At 40.4% G+C, this 20,056-nt stretch overlaps 1 protein-coding gene across 1 annotated transcript; it reads right to left on the bottom strand.

The window, feature by feature from the left end:
• Nucleotides 1-3,206: 3,206 nt before the first annotated feature.
• cfl1 (cofilin 1) lies at nucleotides 3,207-19,200 on the bottom strand. Its single transcript, XM_062964849.1, has 4 exons — nucleotides 19,045-19,200; nucleotides 9,307-9,614; nucleotides 7,774-7,850; nucleotides 3,207-4,018 (listed from the first exon to the last, which is right to left on the bottom strand). The coding sequence occupies exons 1-4, from the start codon at nucleotides 19,045-19,047 to the stop codon at nucleotides 3,906-3,908; spliced, it is 501 nt and encodes a 166-aa protein (XP_062820919.1). The 5' UTR covers nucleotides 19,048-19,200; the 3' UTR covers nucleotides 3,207-3,905.
• Between the last annotated feature and the right edge of the window lie 856 nt (nucleotides 19,201-20,056).

Here is a 20,056-nt window from a genome sequence, read left to right as displayed (position 1 = left end):
TATTTTGTTTTAATGTTTGTGTATTTGTAAATTGATAATAGTAAACACAGGACTATTCCAGTTTAGTGGGTCTACATACTTCGAATACGCTTTTATGGATTTTAACTGATTTTTTAAAAATACCATTGATATTTTGTTTTAATATGTGTGTATTTGTAAATTGTTAATAGTATTAACATGCTTTAAGCTGCTATGAATCTCCTTGTGGAGAGAAAAAAGCAAGGATATAAATAAAAATAATATTAATGGTTTCAGCAATTTGTTCTTCCTGCCACCTCAAGAGGAATATTTCAGCAGCTAGTAGAGTCAGGGTGATGTAGTGGGTTGTAAGAAATAAATGTATTATTAGTATTATTTATAAAATATATTTTATTAGTATAGTATATAGTATTGATATAGTTATATTACATTTATTATATTAATATAGTAATATTCTTTTGTATTATTATTTTATAATTGTTATATGTATATATGTATGTGTATGTATATATATATGTTTATATATGTATGTGTATATATACAACATACACATACACACACACATATACATACATAGTATACACACACATATATACACACACACACACATATATATATAACAATTATAAAATAACAAAAATACAAAAGAATATCTATATATGTCTATATCTATATATGGAATTTCTCAGGGTTAGCCTGGCATGAGTTATAGTTAATCCACAACCTTATGCATTTTGTACAATTAAAAACTTACTTTTTCAAATTCCCCAGGTAACACCGGGTACCCAAACTAACATATATATTCTTTTGAATTCCATATGTTATGATTATATTTTAATTGTATTATTTTCTTACATATATTGAGATGTCATTATTACGTTTTTATTTTGTTATTAATTATACTGTATTTTTATATGGTTATTATCATTGGATTATCTGCTCAGCTATGGAAATCCGCTTCCCACATCCCGCCCCCCCCCAGGTACCCAAACTAACATATATATTCTTGTGAATAAAATATAATATCGTAAAACATGCCATTCACAAGAATATATTTATATGTTAGTTTGGGTACCTGGGGGGGATGTGGGAAGTGGATTTCCATAGCTGAGCATATAATCCAATGAGATAATAACCATATAAAATATAGTATAACTAGCTGTGCCCTGCCACGCGTTGCTGTGGCCAATTGGAATTGCAGTGAATAGCCTCGCTGCTTCAAAGCCTGGCCATTTTCTACTAGGGATGTGTAGTTTGTTTGTAAGAACGTAGAGACGTGGATGAGGGGTTGTGTTGTCAATTTTCTAGGTTGGGGGGCCTTTAGTTTTGTTGTTTTGCCCGGTGGAGCGATGCCATTCTCCTTTTATATATATAGATTGCCAGTAACAAAATAAAAGCATGATAATGACATCACAATATATGTAAGAACATAATAAAATAAAAATATAATATAATCATAAAATATGCCTATTTTATTATGTTCTTACATATAGAGTCTCACTTATCCAACATTCTGGATTATCCAACACATTTTTGTAGTCAATGTTTTCACTACATCGTGATATTTTGGTGCTAAATTCTTAAATACAGTAATTACATCATAGCATTACTGCATATTGAACTACTTTTTCTGTCAAATTTGTTGTATAACATGATGTTTGGGTGCTTAATTTGTAAAATCATAACCTATTTTGATGTTTAATAGGCTTTTCCTTAATCTCTCCTTATTATCCAAGATATTTGCTTATCCAAGCTTCTGCCGGCCTGTTTAGCTTGGATAAGTGAGACTCTACTGTATATATGTGTGTGTGTGTATGTATATATATATACACACACATATGGAATTTCTCCATATATATATATACAGTGTTCCCTCACTTATCGCTGTGGTTAGGTTTCTGAACATAATAAAATTAAAATATAATATAATAATAAAATATGCCAATTTTATTATGTTCTTACATATATTGTGATGTCATTATTATGCTTTTATTTTGTTATTGATAAGTATACTATATTGTATATGGTTATTATCATTGAATTATCTGCTCAGCTATGGAAATCCACTTCTCACCCACCCCAAAAAAAACCAAGCGATAGGTTCCCGTCAAGGACACCCATGAGCCAGAAACAACTCAAGAGCAAACGACAACAGTACACAACCTCTGAGGATGCCTGCCATAGATGTGGGCGAAACGTCAGGAGAGAATGCTTCTATATTATGCCTCACACCCTCTGAGGATGCCTGCCATAGATGTGGGCGAAACGTCAGGAGAGAATGCTTCTATATTATACCTCACAACCTCTGAGGATGCCTGCCATAGATGTGGGCGAAACGTCAGGAGAGAATGCTTCTATATTATGCCTCACAACCTCTGAGGATGCCTGCCCTAGATGTGGGCGAAACGTCAGGAGAGAATGCGTCTATATTATAGCTCACAACCTCTGAGGATGCCATAGATGTGGGCAAAACGTCAGGAGAGAATGCTTCTATATTATACCTCACAACCACTGAGGATGCCTGCCATAGATGTGGGCGAAACGTCAGGAGAGAATACTTCTATATTATACCTCACAACCTCTGAGGATGCCTGCCATAGGTGTGGGCGAAACGTCAGGAGAGAATGCTTCTATATTATGCCTCACAACCTCTGAGGATACCTGCCATAGGTGTGGGCGAAACGTCAGGAGAGAATGAGTCTATATTATACCTCACAACCTCTGAGGATGCCTGCCATAGATGTGGGCGAAACGTCAGGAGAGAATGCTTCTATATTATACCTCACAACCTCTGAGGATGCCTGCCATAGATGTGGGCGAAACGTCAGGAGAGAATGCTTCTATATTATACCTCACAACCTCTGAGGATGCCTGCCCTAGATGTGGGCGAAACGTCAGGAGAGAATGCTTCTATATTATACCTCACAACCTCTGAGGATGCCTGCCCTAGATGTGGGCGAAACGGTCAGGAGAGAATGCTTCTATATTATAGCTCACAACCTCTGAAGATGCCTGCCATAGATGTGGGCGAAACGTCAGGAGAGAATGCTTCTATATTATACCTCACAACCTCTGAGGATGCCTGCCATAGATGTGGGCGAAACGTCAGGAGAGAATGCTTCTGGAACACGGCCACACAGCCCGAAAGACATACAACCACCCCGACAACAGTACAGTCCACACCCGGTCTCCAAAGCGGAGGTGAGAAAGGAGCGACATAGGATAGGTAGCATTATTATTTTTTATTGAAGGTCATTGGTGCTGCTTCCATTATTACGATTCATTGTTGTTGCTGTTAATTCCACCCCTGATTGTGAGATGGGCGCAGCTTTCTCCACAATATTTCATTTATACACAGTTATTACAGACAAGCACAAAGCCACTACGGCAGTTAAAGGGGAGGGGGAGTCGGGGAAGGGGGCGGGGGCGGAACACAACTGCCATTCCATATGGGTTTTGTTTTTTTTCTCCAAAAACACACATACGGGGGAGGGACCAATAAAAAAAAATTTACACACTGGGAATGATGGACTAATCCTGGAATTAAGTAAGAGGGGGCCTGGTGTGACCCCCAGCCTCAAATGCCCTTCTCGGCCAGGAGAGTGGAATGGAAGAAGTGGAGGTGGTCCCAATGGGGGGGAAAAAGGAGGAATATGGGGAAAGGTAGGAGCTGGTTTGGCAAGTTTCAACAGCAGCGGCAAAGGTTGGGGGGCGGCTGCTTCTATATATTTTATTATTGTTATTATTATTATTATAAACAGAGGGAGCACCAGAGGGAAATTGGGAAGGGGGGGGGAGATGAGAGAGTAGAAAACTGGGACGTAACTATAAAGGAAACCCCAACCCACAAAACCCCAAAGGGTAGCACAGGGTCATTAGACATGGAAGCTCCGGAGACGCTGGCACGACAGTGGGGAAGGGGGGGCTCACAAGGGCTTGCCCTCCAAGGTGATGACGGAGCTCCCGCCCAACTTCTCGGCCAGGGCGCAGCGGTCCTTCACTTCCTCGTAACAGTTCGCTTGCCACTCGTGCTTGACCCCTGCAAAGGAAATAATAATAATAATAATAATAATAATAATACTAATAATAATAATAATACAGAAGGCCTGATCCTTGCAGCCCAGGAGCAAGCCATCAGAACAAAGGCAATTCAGGCCAAGATTGAAAAATCAGCTGATGACCCAAAATGCAGACTGTGCAAGGAAACCCACGAAACCATGGATCATATCCTCAGCTGCTGTAAGAAAATTGCACAGACAGACTACAAACAGAGGCACAACTATGTGGCCCAAATGATTAATTGCAATTAAGGCCAAGATCGAAAAATCAGCTGATGACCCAAAATGCAGACTGTGCAAGGAAACCCACGAAACCATTGATCATATCCTCAGCTGCTGTAAGAAAATTGCACAGACAGACTACAAACAGAGGCACAACTATGTGGCCCAAATGATTAATTGCAATTAAGGCCAAGATCGGAAAATCAGCTGATGACCCAAAATGCAGACTGTGCAAGGAAACCCACGAAACCATTGATCATATCCTCAGCTGCTGTAAGAAAATTGCACAGACAGACTACAAACAGAGGCACAACTATGTGGCCCAAATGATCCATTGGAACTTATGCCTCAAGTCCCACCTCCCAGCAGCAAAGAACCGGTGGGATCACAAACCTGCAAAAGTATTGGAAAATGAACACGCAAAGATACTGTGGGACTTCCGAATCCAGACTGACAAAGTTCTGGAACACAACACACCAGACATCACAGTTGTGGAAAAGAAAAAGGTTTGGATCATTGATGTCGCCATCCCAGGTGACAGTCGCATTGATGAAAAACAACAGGAAAAACTCAGCCGCTCTCAGGATCTCAAGATTGAACTTCAAAGACTCTGGCAGAAACCAGTACAGGTGGTCCTGGTGGTGATGGGCACACAAAAGATCTCAGCCGGCATTTGGAAACAATAGACATTGACAAAATCACCATATGCCAACTGCAAAAGGCCACCCTACTGGGATCTGCAGCATCATCCGAAAATACATCACACAGTCCTAGACACTTGGGAAGTGTTCGACTTGTGGTTTTGCGAAACGAAATCCAGCATGTCTCTCGTTTGCTGTGCCATACAACGTCGTTGTGTTGATAATAATAATAATAACTCAGCCGCTATCAGGACCTCAAGATTGAACTTCAAAGACTCTGGCAGAAACCAGTGCAGGTGGTCCCGGTGGTGATGGGCACACTGGGTGAAAAAGTACAGTAGAGTCTCACTTATCCAACACTCGCTTATCCAACGTTCTGGATTATCCAACACATTTTTGTTGTCAATGTTTTCAATATGCAGTAGAGTCTCACTTATCCAAGCTAAACGGGCCGGCAGAAGCTTGGATAAGCGAATATCTTGGATAATAAGGAGGGATTAAGGAAAAGCCTATTAAACATCAAATTAGGTTATGATTTTACAAATTAAGCACCAAAACATCATGTTATGCAACAAATTTGACAGAAAAAGTAGTTCAATACGCAGCAATGTTATGTTGTAATTACTGTATTTACAAATTTAGCACCAAAATATCACGATATATTGAAAACATTGACTACCAAAATGGCTTGGATTATCCAGAGGCTTGGATAAGCAAGGCTTGGGTTAGTGAGACTCTACTGTATTGAGGAATTGGTGGTAGTTAAGGTAAAGGGTAAAGGTGCCGGGCTGTTTATGTTGGATAAGTGAGACTCTACTGTATATTTATAATCTTGTATTATCTGCTTAGAACTGGATTATATGAAGCCCCTTCTACACAGCTGTATAAAATGCACCCTAAAGTGGATTATATGGCAGTGTGGAGTCAAGATAATCCAGTTCAAAGCAGATAAGATTATAAATGGGTAATATAGCTGTGTGGAAGGGCCTGGAGTCTACACTGCCATATAATCCAGTTCAAATTTGATAATCTGTATTTTATAGGCAGTGTGGAAGAGGCCTAAGTGAGGCCTAACTGCCTGTCCCCTGGGCTGAGTAGGTTGCTAGGAGACCAAGTGGGCGGAACTTAGCCTTGTAACTGGCAGCAATTGGATAAAAACAATTTCTCTCTAATTAGGACTTTATTTTTCTTTTCTTTTTGTTGTATCAACCTAGAGCTGTGGATGATGGGTTGTGTTGTCAAATTTCGAGGTTTGGGGGCCTGTAGTTTTGTTCGCTGCCCTGATGCCATCACTCTTTTTTATATATAGATTATACTATACTAATATTATAATACATTGTATATACATGTAGTATTAATAATAATATTATGATGTAATACAATGTAATAATTATAATTGACTATTATAAGTGTATATTTATATTACATAAAATATTACTAATAATATTGCAATATAGTTGCATAATATAATATATTGTATGAATATATACTTGTAAACCGCCCTGAGTCCCCTTCGGGGTGAGAAGGGCGGGATATAAATGTCGCAAATAAATAAATAAAGAAATAAAATCTTGGGTTGGCTCCAAAAGGAACTGGGCTGAAATTGCAAATTATGTCGGTGAATAGCTGAGGTTGTCACCCGGTTCAGGACACTGCCATCAGGACCTGGGACACCATTAAAATCTGATGTATTCGTTGGATTAATGTGAAATTGAATACAGACTGGCTCTGACTTTTAGCCCAATGCTACTGGCCCTGTTGTAATGGTCACACAGTGTTTTATTGTTTTAAATGGGGTATGATATTGGTTTTTAAGTGTGTTTTTACAATCGTTTGTTTTACTATATTTTGTATTATATGTGGCATTAATCTTGCCATTATGTAAGACCGCTCTGGGTCCTGCTGGGGGAGAAGAGCGGTATATAAAATAAATAAATAAATAAATAATTTATTTATTTATTTATCGACTCCACTTATATCCCGCCCTTCTCAACCCTGAAGGAGACTCAGGGCGGCCTTACAAAGGCAACTAAAAATAGTCAATGTTTTCAATATATCGTGATATTTTGGTGCTAAATTCGTAAATACAGTAATGACAACATAACATTACTGCGTATTGAACTACTTTTTCTGTCAAATTTGTTGTAAAACATGTTTTGGTGCTTAATTTTATGAATTAGTCTCCTGTTTTAATATTGTATATATTTTGTATGCTTTTTGCTGTTTTTGCTGATTGTTTTATTGCTATTGATGTTTTACAGGTATAATTGTTTTATAGTCGTTCTATTGATATTGTCTTATCGGGCTAGGCCCCATGTAAGCTGCCCCGAGTCCCTTCGGGGAGATGGGGCGGGGTATAAAAATAAAGTTGTTATTATTATTATTATTATTAATTTGTAAAATCATAACCTAATTTTATGTTTAATAGGCTTTTCCTTAATCCCTCCTTATCATCCAAGATATTCGCTTATCCAAACTTCTGCCGGCCCGTTTAGCTTGGATAAGTGAGACTCTACTGTAATAACAAACTGAAGCTCAGGAAATAAAAATATCATAAAAAAATTCATCAACATCAGAAAACCGAACAGTGTGCCTATTGAGAATTGTGAAAGAAAGGCAGGGCTTGTGCAAAATGCAGCACAATAGGAAATCCTGGAATGAGTCTAAGGCCCATAGGGCAGTGGTACACATTAAGGACTTTTTTTTTGCACATTTCCATGGGAGTTTGTTTCCTAACCACCGCAGTTTGAAGCTAACTTTGGACTGCATTAAATGCTGAGTGCAAATGGGAGCCCCGAAGCAAGACCTAGGATGGAAGAACCGGCCCCCAATCTCCCCACGGACAGCAAGCAAGGGCCCATCCTGGCTCTCACCTGGTAATGTCTTCTTCATGCCATCCTTACTACTGGCGTAGATCATTTTGCTCTTCAGGGGTGCGCACTCAGGCGCCCTGCGGAAAGACGAAACAGACACATCAGCACCAAGGGCTAGAGACAAGCTCCGCCAGCCAAAAGCATGCCCTTACAGCCAGTTTGGGAGTGATTTCCTTGCATAAAGGCACATCCTGCTGCCTTGTTCTTGGGTCACCTGCAGTCCTCATTCAATACTAGCAATTCTATTCCTGTACTCTTGTGTCATCCTGTGCAAAGGCAACTATTGGGCAACTGCTTTCCACTCCCTTCAGAAGTTGCAATGTGGACAAGGGGGAAAATATTCCAAGGTTTGGCACACATAAAGGTGCTTGGAGCAGCTTACATACTTCTACCTTAAACAAGAACCCACGCCAGCACCATACGATAAGCTTGGTGTGAGAAGGCTGGGTTGGTACTATATAATTCCCATGTACCTCAAGGAATCCAAGCTCAAAAATAAAGGGAATAAAAAGCCAGGCTTCTCCATGATTCAAGCCCAGTTGCTTGCTTCTAGACTGAAAGGCTGGGATAATAATAATAATAATTATTATTATTTTATTCTTATATCCCGCCCCATCTCCCCGAGGGGACTCAGGGCGGCTTACATGGGACCATGCCCGGGTACGACAATACAAGTCAAATAAAAACATTAAACAAATCACCAAACAATAAAACTACAACATGATTAAAAACAGTCACAGAAAATCAATATACAAAATAATATTAAAATCACGATGTGGGTCAAAAAGATCCAGGCCAAGGTGCAAAGCAATGTCGAATTATCAGGGAGGGATAATTAATTAATAATTATGTAATAATTTAATTTTTATATCCTGCCCCATCTCCCCAAGGGGACTCAGGGCGGCCTACATGGGGACAAGCCCTGGCAACAAACAATATAAAACTCAACAGTAAAAACAAATCATAAACAGATAAAATCACATATACCAATACACAATAAACATACTTTGATAAAATCCTGGGTTGACTCCTAAAAGGGGAAGTGGGCCAGAAAAGTGCAAATATAGTTTTGTACGATGCAATTTGGATGGATATTTGGTCACGAAAATAATGTTGAGACGTTATTATCTCTAACCACCAACTATGATGGCCGGGGGCACTTGGGATTGCAGTTAAACACATGGAGAACCACATTCAAAAACCTTTCTCAAGCAGGAACAGCCTTTGTTTCCAAACACTGCAAATCCAGGAAGAACAAAACTGCCCCAAGGAGCAGGAAAAGACTGAACTGGGATGCTTCAGGTAGAGGTGGAGTAAATGGCCAATTGCCCTAATCCCTTGTTCAGACGTAAACAATACTTGTGCATCAAAGAAAGAGGTCACCAAGCAAGAGTTACACATGGGCCAGAACCTTAATTCCATCTTCATTCATCAGCATTACACTATAATTAGGTGCTTGCAAGCAACTACATGGAGATAGGTCTGGAGAAGATGAGAGGTTGTAATTCTAGGACGGTTTTTGAGGGCTCTCACCAGAAGATAAAGACGAGGTCCTCCTTTTTGCTCTCCTTGGTCTCATAGGTGGCATCGTAGAGGGCGTAGCGGCAGTCGCGGTCAGGCAACATCTTGATGAAATGCAAGTAAGGGTCTTCGATGCTGACGCCCACATCGCCCACGAGGATTTCCTTCCCCTCCTCCAGGATGATCGTCTTCTTGTCTTCGCTGAGGCAGAAAAGAACGGCCTTCTTGCGCTTCTTCACCTCCTCCGGGCTGGAAGCTTTGCGTACCTTCATCTCATTGAAAACCTTGATGACTGCATCGGAGACGGCGACACCGGATGCCTGATGAGAGAAGGAAGACGGGAAGGAAAGGGGGTCAACCGCAGTCACAAGGAGAAGCTGGATGGAGGGCATTCATGGTGCAGAGGGGAAAAGAATCTCTCACTCATAACAACAGAGCACAAAGCTAGTGAATGATGCCAAATAGAGATTCAAGCCAATTAGAAAACCAGACTTTGAAATATACCATTGGCAGAACCCATTGCCTTAAAATGCACTGAGGGCCTCCAGCTTATAATAATAATAATATTACTGGCTGTGCCCAGCCACGCGTTGCTGTGGCGTTGTCTGGTGGTGTTGGTGAGAAATTGTTGAGGTAGTGGTGGTATTGAATGTCTGTTGTATGGTTGTCTTTATGTTTAGTATGCACACTGAAGTGGATTATATGGCAGTGTGGAGTCAAGATAATCCAGTTCAAAGCAGATAATATAAGATTCTAAATGGGTTATATAGCTGTGTGGAAGGGCCTTGAGTCTACACTGCCATATAATCCATTTAAAATCTGATAATCTGTGGAAGAGGCCTAAGTGAGGCCTAACTGTGCCTGTCCCCGGGGCTGAGTAGGTTGCTAGGAGACCAAGTGGGCGGAGCTTAGCCTTCTAACTGGCAGCAATTGGATTAAAAACTATTATTCCTCTCCCTGTAATTAGGACTTTATTTTTCTTTTCTTTTTGTTGTATGAACGTAGAGGCATGGATGAGGGGTTGTGCTGCCAAGTTTAGTGTTTCTGGGATGTGTAGTTTTGTTGTTTTGTCCGCTGCCCTGATGCCATCACTCTTTTATATATAAAGATTCTTGTACCCCGCCTCTATCTCCCCGCAGGGACTCAGGGCGGCTTACAAATGCAAAACAAGTATACATACATAAAACATCAAATCCCGAAAACGCACGAATGAAAATTAAAACATACAATTAAAATAAAACCATTAATAAGACAAAGCTAAAACGCAGCAATAAAACATAAGGATGGGCTGATCAAAGTGCATTAAGTGAGACTTGTAAACATGAAGTTAAGAACATGGGGGAGAACCCAAAAGTGAGTTGAACCCTGAGGCTATGTCAAGAAATTACCCATGCGGATACAACCGATCAAGGATAAGCATTTGTACAAGAATTTAACATTCAAGAGGGTGGTACTTATTCAAAAGCCTGTGTGAACAGTCAAGTTAGAGAGCCAGGTTCTACTCCTCACCACAGTCCTGAAACCCAGTCTGAGCCATTTTTTGCCTCAGATGATTGTTGTCAAGCTCAAATGAGAGGGACAATAACACATACACCATCTTGAGTTCTTAAAGAATCATCAGGGTTTTAAGCAGAGCTACTAAGCAAAGTTATTAAGGCTAAAGCTTTCCTGCCAGAGGAGCAATCATCTCCATGTTTCAAAGGCATGGATAAGAAAATATGGGCCACTGTCTTCAAGTTGTGATTATGGACATCTGGTTGGCCAGTGAGGGAAACAAGGATACTGGGATAAAGAGCCCTTTGCTCTAACTGTTCAGTTATTCCTCGCTTGGCCATGGAAACACACTGGTCAACTTGGGCAAGTTTGCACACTCACAGGCCCAGAAAAACCCAAGACAGCCATTAAGTTGGAAATTACTTGAAAGCACAGAGAAACCGGGTTCTGCAGATTAATGATCCACAAAATCAGATCTGCTTCCATACTGGACTCCAATGTATAAGTCTTCACTGTACTTCAGAAGTACAGTATGACATGAAGGAAGAAGGTAAGTTAATAATTTTTAATCTGATTTATAGTGTATTGTATCATTCTTATATGTGTGTTTATTGTAAGCTGCCCTGAGTCCCCTCTCGGGTGAGAAGGGCGGGATATAAACGTTGTAATAAATAAATAAATAAAAATCATTCAAACCCTTCATTTTGAAAAATACTTCTATCCTACCCTTTATCAAAAGATCTCACGGCAGCTCACAAGTAAAATAAATGCAAATACATCAAAACAATAACTTATTGTGTTGGAACACACTTGGGAGCATCTCCAAAGCTCTCTGTGAGAAATTAAACACCCATCAATTTAGGAGACATGGTAATCACAGATTTGGTTTTCTATGGGGAGCAAAGGAAGACTGTGATAAGGTTGCTGTGAGTTTTCCGGGCTGTTTGGCCATGTTCCAGAAACATTTTCTCCTGATGTTTCGCCTATATCTGTGGCAGGCATCCTCAGGGGTTGTGAGGTCTGCTGGAAAATAGGCAAGTGAGGTTTTATGTACAGTAGAGTCTCACTTATCCAACACTCGCTTATCCAACGTTCTGGATTATCCAACACATTTTTGTAGTCAATGTTTTCAATACATCATATTTTGGTGCTAAATTCGTAAATACAGTAATTACTACATTAGCATTACTGCCTATTGAACTACTTTTTCTGTCAAATTTGTTGTATAACATGATGTTTTGGTGCTTAATTTGTAAAATCATAACCTAATTTAATGTTTAACAGGCATTTCCTTAATCTCTCCTTATTATCCAACATATTCACTTATCCAACGTTCTGCCAGCCCGTTTACATTGGATAAGCAAGACTCTACTGTATCTGTAGAAGGTCCAGGGTGGGAGAAATAAAACTTGTCTGTTGGAGGCAAGTGTGAATGCTACAATTAATCACCTTGATTAGCATTGAAAAAAACAATCAGCCAAATAACACCTCCCAACAAAAGATTCCCCTAGGCAGGAATCAGCCAGGCTTTGAAGCTACAAGGCCACTCAATGCTAATCAAGGCGATTAATTGCAGCATTCACACTTGCCTTGAACAGACAATAATTTTTTCTCCCACCCTGGCCCTTCCACAGATATATAAACTCCACTTGCCTAATTTCTAACAGACCTCACAACCTCTGAGGATGCCTGTCACAGAAGAGAGCGAAACACCAGGAGATAATGCTTCCAGAACATGTCCACAGAGCCCGGAAGACTTGCAGCAACCCAGTGATTCTGGCCATGAAAATTTGGTTCCTGTGCCTCGATCCCATGTGATATCTCTGAAGTGTGAACAATGGGATTGAAACACAGGAATCAAACTTTCTCTCCCAATCTGCTCTGTGTTGACTCTGATCTTGACGCCCGTGTTGTGTCATTTGAAGTGGCCCTCATAAATGTTTTATGAGGATGCCAAACAATGATTACACAATTAAATGTACCTGTCCAACCAGAAAGCAATCAACCTTGAAGCCAAGTCAAAAGTCTTACTCCTGGGAGGAGAGATCAAGTGAGATGGAACTGGGAGAGGAGTTCCTTCTCTTTTGGGATGAGAAACAGATCTGGCACCCTCTTGGGTGGTTTAACATCTCAAAACTACAAATTATGGAGCTAAGAAATCTGGTCCCCTGGATCTCATGCCAGGAGCCAAAACACCCAGAATTTAGTACCGTGTTTACCCGAAAATAAGACAGTGTCTTATATTATTTTTTACTCCCAAAGATACACTAGGTCTTATTTTCAGGGGATGTCTTATTTTTCCATGAAGAAGAATTCATATTCATTGTTCAACAAAAAAAATGAACATTGATTCTATACTGTACAGTAGTTACCATCACAAACCAATATACAGTAGAGTCTCACTTATCCAAGCCTCGCTTATCCAAGCCTCTGGATAATCCAAGCCATTTTTGTCATCAAAGTTTTCAATATATTGTGATATTTTGGTGCTAAATTCGTAAATACAGTAATTACAACATAACATGACTGCGTATTGAACTACTTTTTCTGTCAAATTTGTTGTATAACAAAGTTTTGGTGCTTAATTTGTAAAATCATAACCTAATTTGATGTTTAATAGGCTTTTCCTTAATCCCTCCTTATTATCCAAGATATTCACTTATCCAAGCTTCTGCCGGCCCGTTTAGCTTGGATAAGTAAGACTCTACTGTAACTAAACCAGACAAACTGTGACTCCTGTCAAGAATTTCTTGTTACTACCATTATTTCCATATACAAGTGGTATGTAAGCCGCCCCGAGTCCCTCTGGGGAGATGGAGGTGGGGTATAATAATAATAATAATGTACATTTACCAATCCTGCATGCTATGGTGTTTTGTTTGGCGGGCGCCGGACATGCTTCCAAACAAAAACTTTGCTAGGTCTTACTTTCGGGGGAAGCCTTATATTAGCAACTAGCTGTGCCCGGCCACGCGTTGCTGTGGCGTTGTCTGGTGGTGTTGGTGAGAAATTGTTGAGGTAGTGGTGGTATTGAATGTCTGTTGTACGGTTGTCTTTATGTTTAGTATGCACACTGAAGTGGATTATATGGCAGTGTGGAGTCAAGATAATCCAGTTCAAAGCAGATAATATAATATTCTAAATGGGTTATATAGCTGTGTGGAAGGGCCTTGAGTCTACACTGCCATATAATCCAGTGCAAATCAGATAATCTGTGGAAGAGGCCTAAGTGAGGCCTAACTGTGCCTGTCCCCTGGGCTAAGGAGGTTGCTAGGAGACCAAGTGGGTGGAACTTAGCCTTCAAACTGGCAGCAATTGGATAAAAACTATTATTCCTCTCCCTGTAATTAGGACTTTATTTTTCTTTTCTTTTTTGTTGTATCAACCTAGAGCCATGAATGATGGGTTGTGTTGTCAAATTTCGAGGTTGGGGGGCCTGTAGTTTTGTTGTTTTGTCCGCTGCCCTGATGCCATCACTCTTTTATATATATAGATTCAGCAAAACTTCTACTAGGTCTTATTTTTTGGGGATGTCTTATTTTCAGGGAAACAGGGTATCAGCTTCCTGGAGAAAATAATAAAATGAGAGAGGAGCAGATGCCCTAGCATGGAAGGAGGTGCTTGGGCCGCCAGCTCCAGAAAAGGAAGTCGAATTGTGCCGCATGGGGTTGGGTGGAAACAGAATGCAAGAGAGGAGGTGAAGGGATGGAGGCGGGAGGGGAGCGGGTGATAAGAGATCTATTGTCAGTAGCAGAAGCTGGGAGAGCAGAGCTTTTCTTTTGAGGGGCACAGAGGCTCAGCTGTTCCATCACTCCAAAGGGATGAAGCAAAGAGCAAAAGACACAGTTCAAGGCAGCAATGAATATGAGGCAAAGCACAGGAGACTGCCTGCCTTTGTAACAAAGGCAAGCACTTATTTAGAGCAGCTTATAGTACAGACCGTTCAAAAGGAAATCGCTGCCAGGAAGGATGGAGAAAACCCAACCCTGCCGAGAGGAGGTTATATTTTGGGAAAAACCAACGTTTAGGGAACCTTAAGAGCAAGCCAGGAGGTTGATACATATTTTTGACACCAAGTGTCATACAGTAGAGTCTCACTTATCCAAGCTAAACGGGCCGGCAGAAGCTTGGATAAGCGAATATTTTGGATAATGAGAGATTAAGGAGAAGCCTATTAAACATCAAATTAGGTTATGATTTTACAAATTAAGCACCAAAACATCATGCTATACAACAAATTTGACAGAAAAAGTAGTTCAATACGCAGTAATGCTATGTAGTAATGACTGTATTTACGAATTGAGCACCAAAATATCACGATATATTGAAAACATTGACTACAAAAATGTGTTGGATAATCCAGAACGTTGGATAAGCGAGTGTTGGATAAGTGAGACTCTACTGTACTTCATAATTCTATTCTGAATGTTATTAGGTTCCTTTCATTGGGGTATTTTAATCTAATGATTTTATCTGATATTGCTGCTATAGTCCCCACCCCACCCCCCACCTTTGAAGTTGACTGAATTGCATTGGTGGTTGTTTGATATTATTACTGTTGTATAAACCTTTGTTTTAACTTTTGTTTAATCATCTTCTTGTGTTTTAAACTGTGTATATTGTTAATGTATTTGTGCTGTTACTTTTGTAACATTGTGAGCTGCCCCGAGTTCCAACTGGGAGATGGTGACGGGGTATAAATAAAGTTTTATTATTATCATTATTATTTGATACAGTGTATTTGATCATTTTAACAGTTTTTCAAGGGATTGTCATTGAGGGCTTAGTTTAACTTTATTTCAAGTACAGTAGAGTCTCAATTATCCAAAATAAATAGGCCGGCAGAACATTGGATAAGCAAATATGTTGGATAATAAGGAGGGATTAAGGAAAGGCCTATTAAACATCAAATTAGTTTATGATTTTACAAATTAAGCACCAAAACATCATGTTATACAAATTTGACAGAAAAAGTAGTTCAATACGCAGTAATGTTACGTTGTAATTACTGTATTTACTAATTTAGCACCAAAATATCACGATATATTGAAAACATTGACTACAAAAATGCGTTGGATAACCCAGAACGTTGGATAAGTACTCTACTGTATTTGCATGGGCAAAGAAGTATGCTGCCTCAGAGCTGGGAGTCTCTCTCTCTCTCTCTCTGGAGGTTTTGAAGCAAAGGCTGGCTGGCCATGTCAGGAATGCTTTGTGTTTTCCTGCCGGGCAGAAGGTTAGACTGGATAGCCCTTGGGGTCTCTTCGAAGTAATGATTAAATTACACTTTTAAAAATGTTGTGAATTACTTTGTTTCTAAATCAAGATATAAACAAAGGATATAAATAAATACTAATAATAATACCCGAAGAGGGAGAGCACAAGACAGATGCCTTCAACCTGGGGGTCAATAGAGAGACTAAGGCCCCTTCCGCACAGCTGTATAAAATCCACTTTGAACTGGATTATATAGAATCACAGAATAATAAGAGTTGGAAGAGACCTCATGGGCCATCTCTCCTATTAATACAGTAGAGTCTCACTTATCCAACACTCGCTTATCCAATGTTTTCAATACATCATGATATTTTGGTGCTAAATTCGTAAATACAGTAATTACAACATAACATTACTGTGTATTGAATTACGTTTTCTGTCAAATTTGTTGTATAACATGAAGTTTTGGTGCTTAATTTGTAAAATCGTAACCTAATTTGATTTTTAATAGGCTTTTCCTTAATCTCTCCTTATTATTCAACATATTCACTTATCCAACATTCTGCTGGCCCGTTTATGTTGGATAAGTGAGACTCTACTGTATTGTCTTTCCTCTCCTGTCTGAAGATGTAAATGGATGGGGAATGAAGGCTATAGAGGAGGCCAGTTATGTCTCTGCATGTAAGGCGTGTGTTTAGAATTCATATGGTGCAGGAAATGGCAGCACTAGGGGCCCTGGGGTTGTTGTATGTTTTCCGGGCTGTATGGCCATGTTCCAGAAGCATTCTCTCCTGACGTTTCGCCCACATCTATGGTAGGCCTCCTCAGAAGTTGTGAGGTATATGGCAAAAGTAAGTAAGGAAGTGTTGACGAAGCTTTCATGGCCGGGATCACAGGGTTGTTGTATGCTTTCCGGGCTGTATGGTCATGTTCTAGAAGCATTGTCTCCTGACGTTTCGCCCACATCTATGGCAGGCATCCTCAGAGGTTGTGATGTCTGTTGGAAACTAGGCAAGTGGGATTGATAATATATCTGTGGGAAGTCCAGGGTGAGGGAAGAACTCTTTGTCAGTTGGAGGCCAGCATAAATGTTGCAGTTAGGACCGGGCTGTGGCGCAGGCTGGAAAGTAAGCCAGCTGCAACAAATCAATCTGACCAAGAGGTCATGAGTTTGAGGCCAACCCGGTGCCTGCGTCTTGTCTCTGTTCTATGTCATGGCATCGAATATTTGCCTTTATGTGTGCAATGTGATCCGCCCTGAGTCCCCTTCGGGGTGAGAAAGAAGGGTGGAATATAAATGCTGTAAATAAATAAATAATAAATTAATCAGTAAAACAATACGATTGAGATCCACTTATGTGGGGCTGATAGGGGTAAATTGTAGGTGTGACAATGACATATGATGTACACACCCAGTTTTACTATATTTATTTATTGTATGGTTACAAGTGTTTTCTTTAATACTAGCTGTGCCCAGCCACGCGTTGCTGTGGCAAAGTGGTGGTGGTATTGGTTAAAAATTGTTGTGTAATTTTTATTTATTATATTTTATTATTTTCTTGTATTATTTTTAGTTATTTTCTGTTATTATAGTATATTATTGTATTAATTTTTCAGTGTTTTTTATTATTTTTTATTGGGTTGCTAGGAGACCAAGTTGGAGGAGCTTAGCCTTCTAACTGGCAGCAATTGGATAAAAGCAATTATTCCTCTCTCTCAAATTAGGACTTTATTTTTCTTTTCTTTTTGTTCTATCAACCTAGAGGCGTGGATGATGGGTTGTGTTGTCAAATTTCGAGGTTGGAGGGCCTGTAGTTTTGTGGGTTGCCATGATGCCATCACTCTTTTATATATACAGTAGAGTCCAACACTCACTTATCCAACATTCTGGATTATCCAACGCATTTTTGTAGTCAATGTTTTCAATACATCGTGATTTTTTGGTGCTAAATTAGTAAATACAGTAATTACTACATAGCATTACTGCGTATTGAACTACTTTTTCTGTCAAATTTGTTGTATAACATGATGTTTTGGTGCTTAATTTGTAAAATCATAACCTAATTTGATGTTTAATAGGCTTTTCCTTTATCCCACCTTATTATCCAACATATTCACTTATCCAACGTTCTGCCGACCCGTTTATGTTGGATAAGTGAGACTCTACTGTATAGATTTTGTATAGAATGTAACCAGGTCTTTTCGAGCCTGGTTGTTTGGCTTGGTACAGTAGTCTCTCGCTTATCCAACGTAAACGGGCCGGCAGAATGTTGGATAAGCAAATATGTTGGATAATAAGGAGAGGTTAAGGAAAAGCCTATGAAACATCAAATTAGGTTATGATTTTACAAATTAAGCACCAAAACATCATGTTATACAACAAATTTGCCAGAAAATGTAGTTCAATACATAGTAATGCTATGTAGTAATTACTGTATTTACGAATTTAGCACCAAAATATCATGATGTATTGAAAACATTGACTACAAACATGCGTTGGATAATCCAGAACGTTGGATAAGCAAGTGTTGGATAAGTGAGACTCTACTGTACTTTGATATGGCCTAAGGGCTAATCTATAAAATGTTCTTCTTCTAATCAATTAATCACCCTAATTTGCATTGAATGGATACATCAATGCAAACTAGGGGCCCTTTCTCACCGTCATATAACCCAGACTATTAAGGCAGATAAAACCACAATATCTGCTTTGAACTGGGTTATCTTGAGTCCACACTGCGATTCCTGAGGATGCCTGACCTAACTGTGGGCGAAACGACAGGAGAGAGTGCTTCTGGATCACGGCCATACAGCCCGGGAAAACCTCACAGGAACCCAAGAGGGAGTGGGGTTCAGGAGACCCACCTAGGCCCAGAAGAAGGGAAGCCAAGGAGCCCGCCCTTCTTCGCCCCGAGGCTCCGGGCTCCATCCCTCACGAGTCCCCCACAAAATGGCGGCCGCGAGACAAGATGGCGGCCAGGCGGCGCGTGAGGCGGGAGGGGGGGGGGGTCGGCGAGGAGGCGCCGCGAGCCTTCTTACCATGGCGCTGGGATTCAGGCAGGGCGAGGAGGCGGCAGCGGGTTCGGGAGGCTGCTCTGGGCCTTCGGGGCGGCGAAGAGGGCTCCTGGGTCTTCCTCGGCGGCGGCTCCGAGCCCGTCTGCGCGTCAAGCGAGGCCCGAAAAGGAACTGCTGCCCCGCCCGGCTTCGCGCTTCCGCTTTAAGGCGCCTCGCCGAGGAGGAGCCGCTTCCGGCTTGCGGCGCGGGGCATCACGGGAAGGCGAGTCCTGGCCCGCCTCGTTTCCCCGGCGAGGCCTACATCCGAGGCAGCGGTTGCCATGGAGACGGAAAAAAGGGCGGGGGAGGAAAAAAAAAAGAGGAGCTCGCTTTCCTCCCAAGCAGGCCTTGCCTCCTCAGCCTGCTTTTGCAGCCTGGCGTGAGTTATTGATTTATTTACAGGAGAGTCTCGCTTATCCAACGTTCTGGATTATCCAACGCATTTTTGGAGGCAATGTTTTCAAAGCATCATGATATTTTGGTGCTAAATTCATAAATACAGCAATTACAGTAGAGTCTCACTTATCCAACACTCGCTTATCCATCGTTCTGGATTATCCAACGCATTTTTGTAGTCAGTGTTTTCAAAACATCATGATATTTTGGTGCTAAATTCATAAATACAGCAATTACAGTAGAGTCTCACTTATCCAACGTTCTGGATTATCCAACGCATTTTTGGAGGCAATGTTTTCAATATATTGTGATATTTTGGTGCTAAATTCGTAAATACAGTAATTACTACATAGCATTACTGCACATTGAACTACTTTTTCTGTCAAATTTGTTGTATAATATGATGTTTTGGTTGCTTAATTTGGAAAATCATAACCTAATTTGATGTTTAATAGGCTTTTCCTTGATCCCTCCTTATTATCCAAGATATTCGCTTATCCAAGCTTCTGCCGGCCCCTTTAGCTTGGATAAGTGAGACTCTACTGTACTTTTTCAGTCAAATTTGTTGTATAACATGATGTTTTGGTGCTTAATTTGTAAA

Source organism: Anolis carolinensis, unplaced genomic scaffold, assembly GCF_035594765.1.
Source record: "Anolis carolinensis isolate JA03-04 unplaced genomic scaffold, rAnoCar3.1.pri scaffold_14, whole genome shotgun sequence".
NCBI classification, from domain to species: domain Eukaryota; kingdom Metazoa; phylum Chordata; class Lepidosauria; order Squamata; family Dactyloidae; genus Anolis; species Anolis carolinensis.
Note: the sequence above shows the minus strand (reverse complement) of the source record. Positions and strands in the feature narration are given on the sequence as shown.

What these genes read in the sequence shown, in the direction of transcription:
- cfl1 (XM_062964849.1), bottom strand. An exon ending in GACCTCGTCTTTATCTTCTG is followed by an intron (nt 7,851 to 9,306) that starts GTGAGAGCCCTC and finishes GTCTTTCCGCAG; the next exon opens with GGCGCCTGAGTGCGCACCCC. An exon ending in CATGAAGAAGACATTACCAG is followed by an intron (nt 4,019 to 7,773) that starts GTGAGAGCCAGG and finishes TTTCCTTTGCAG; the next exon opens with GGGTCAAGCACGAGTGGCAA.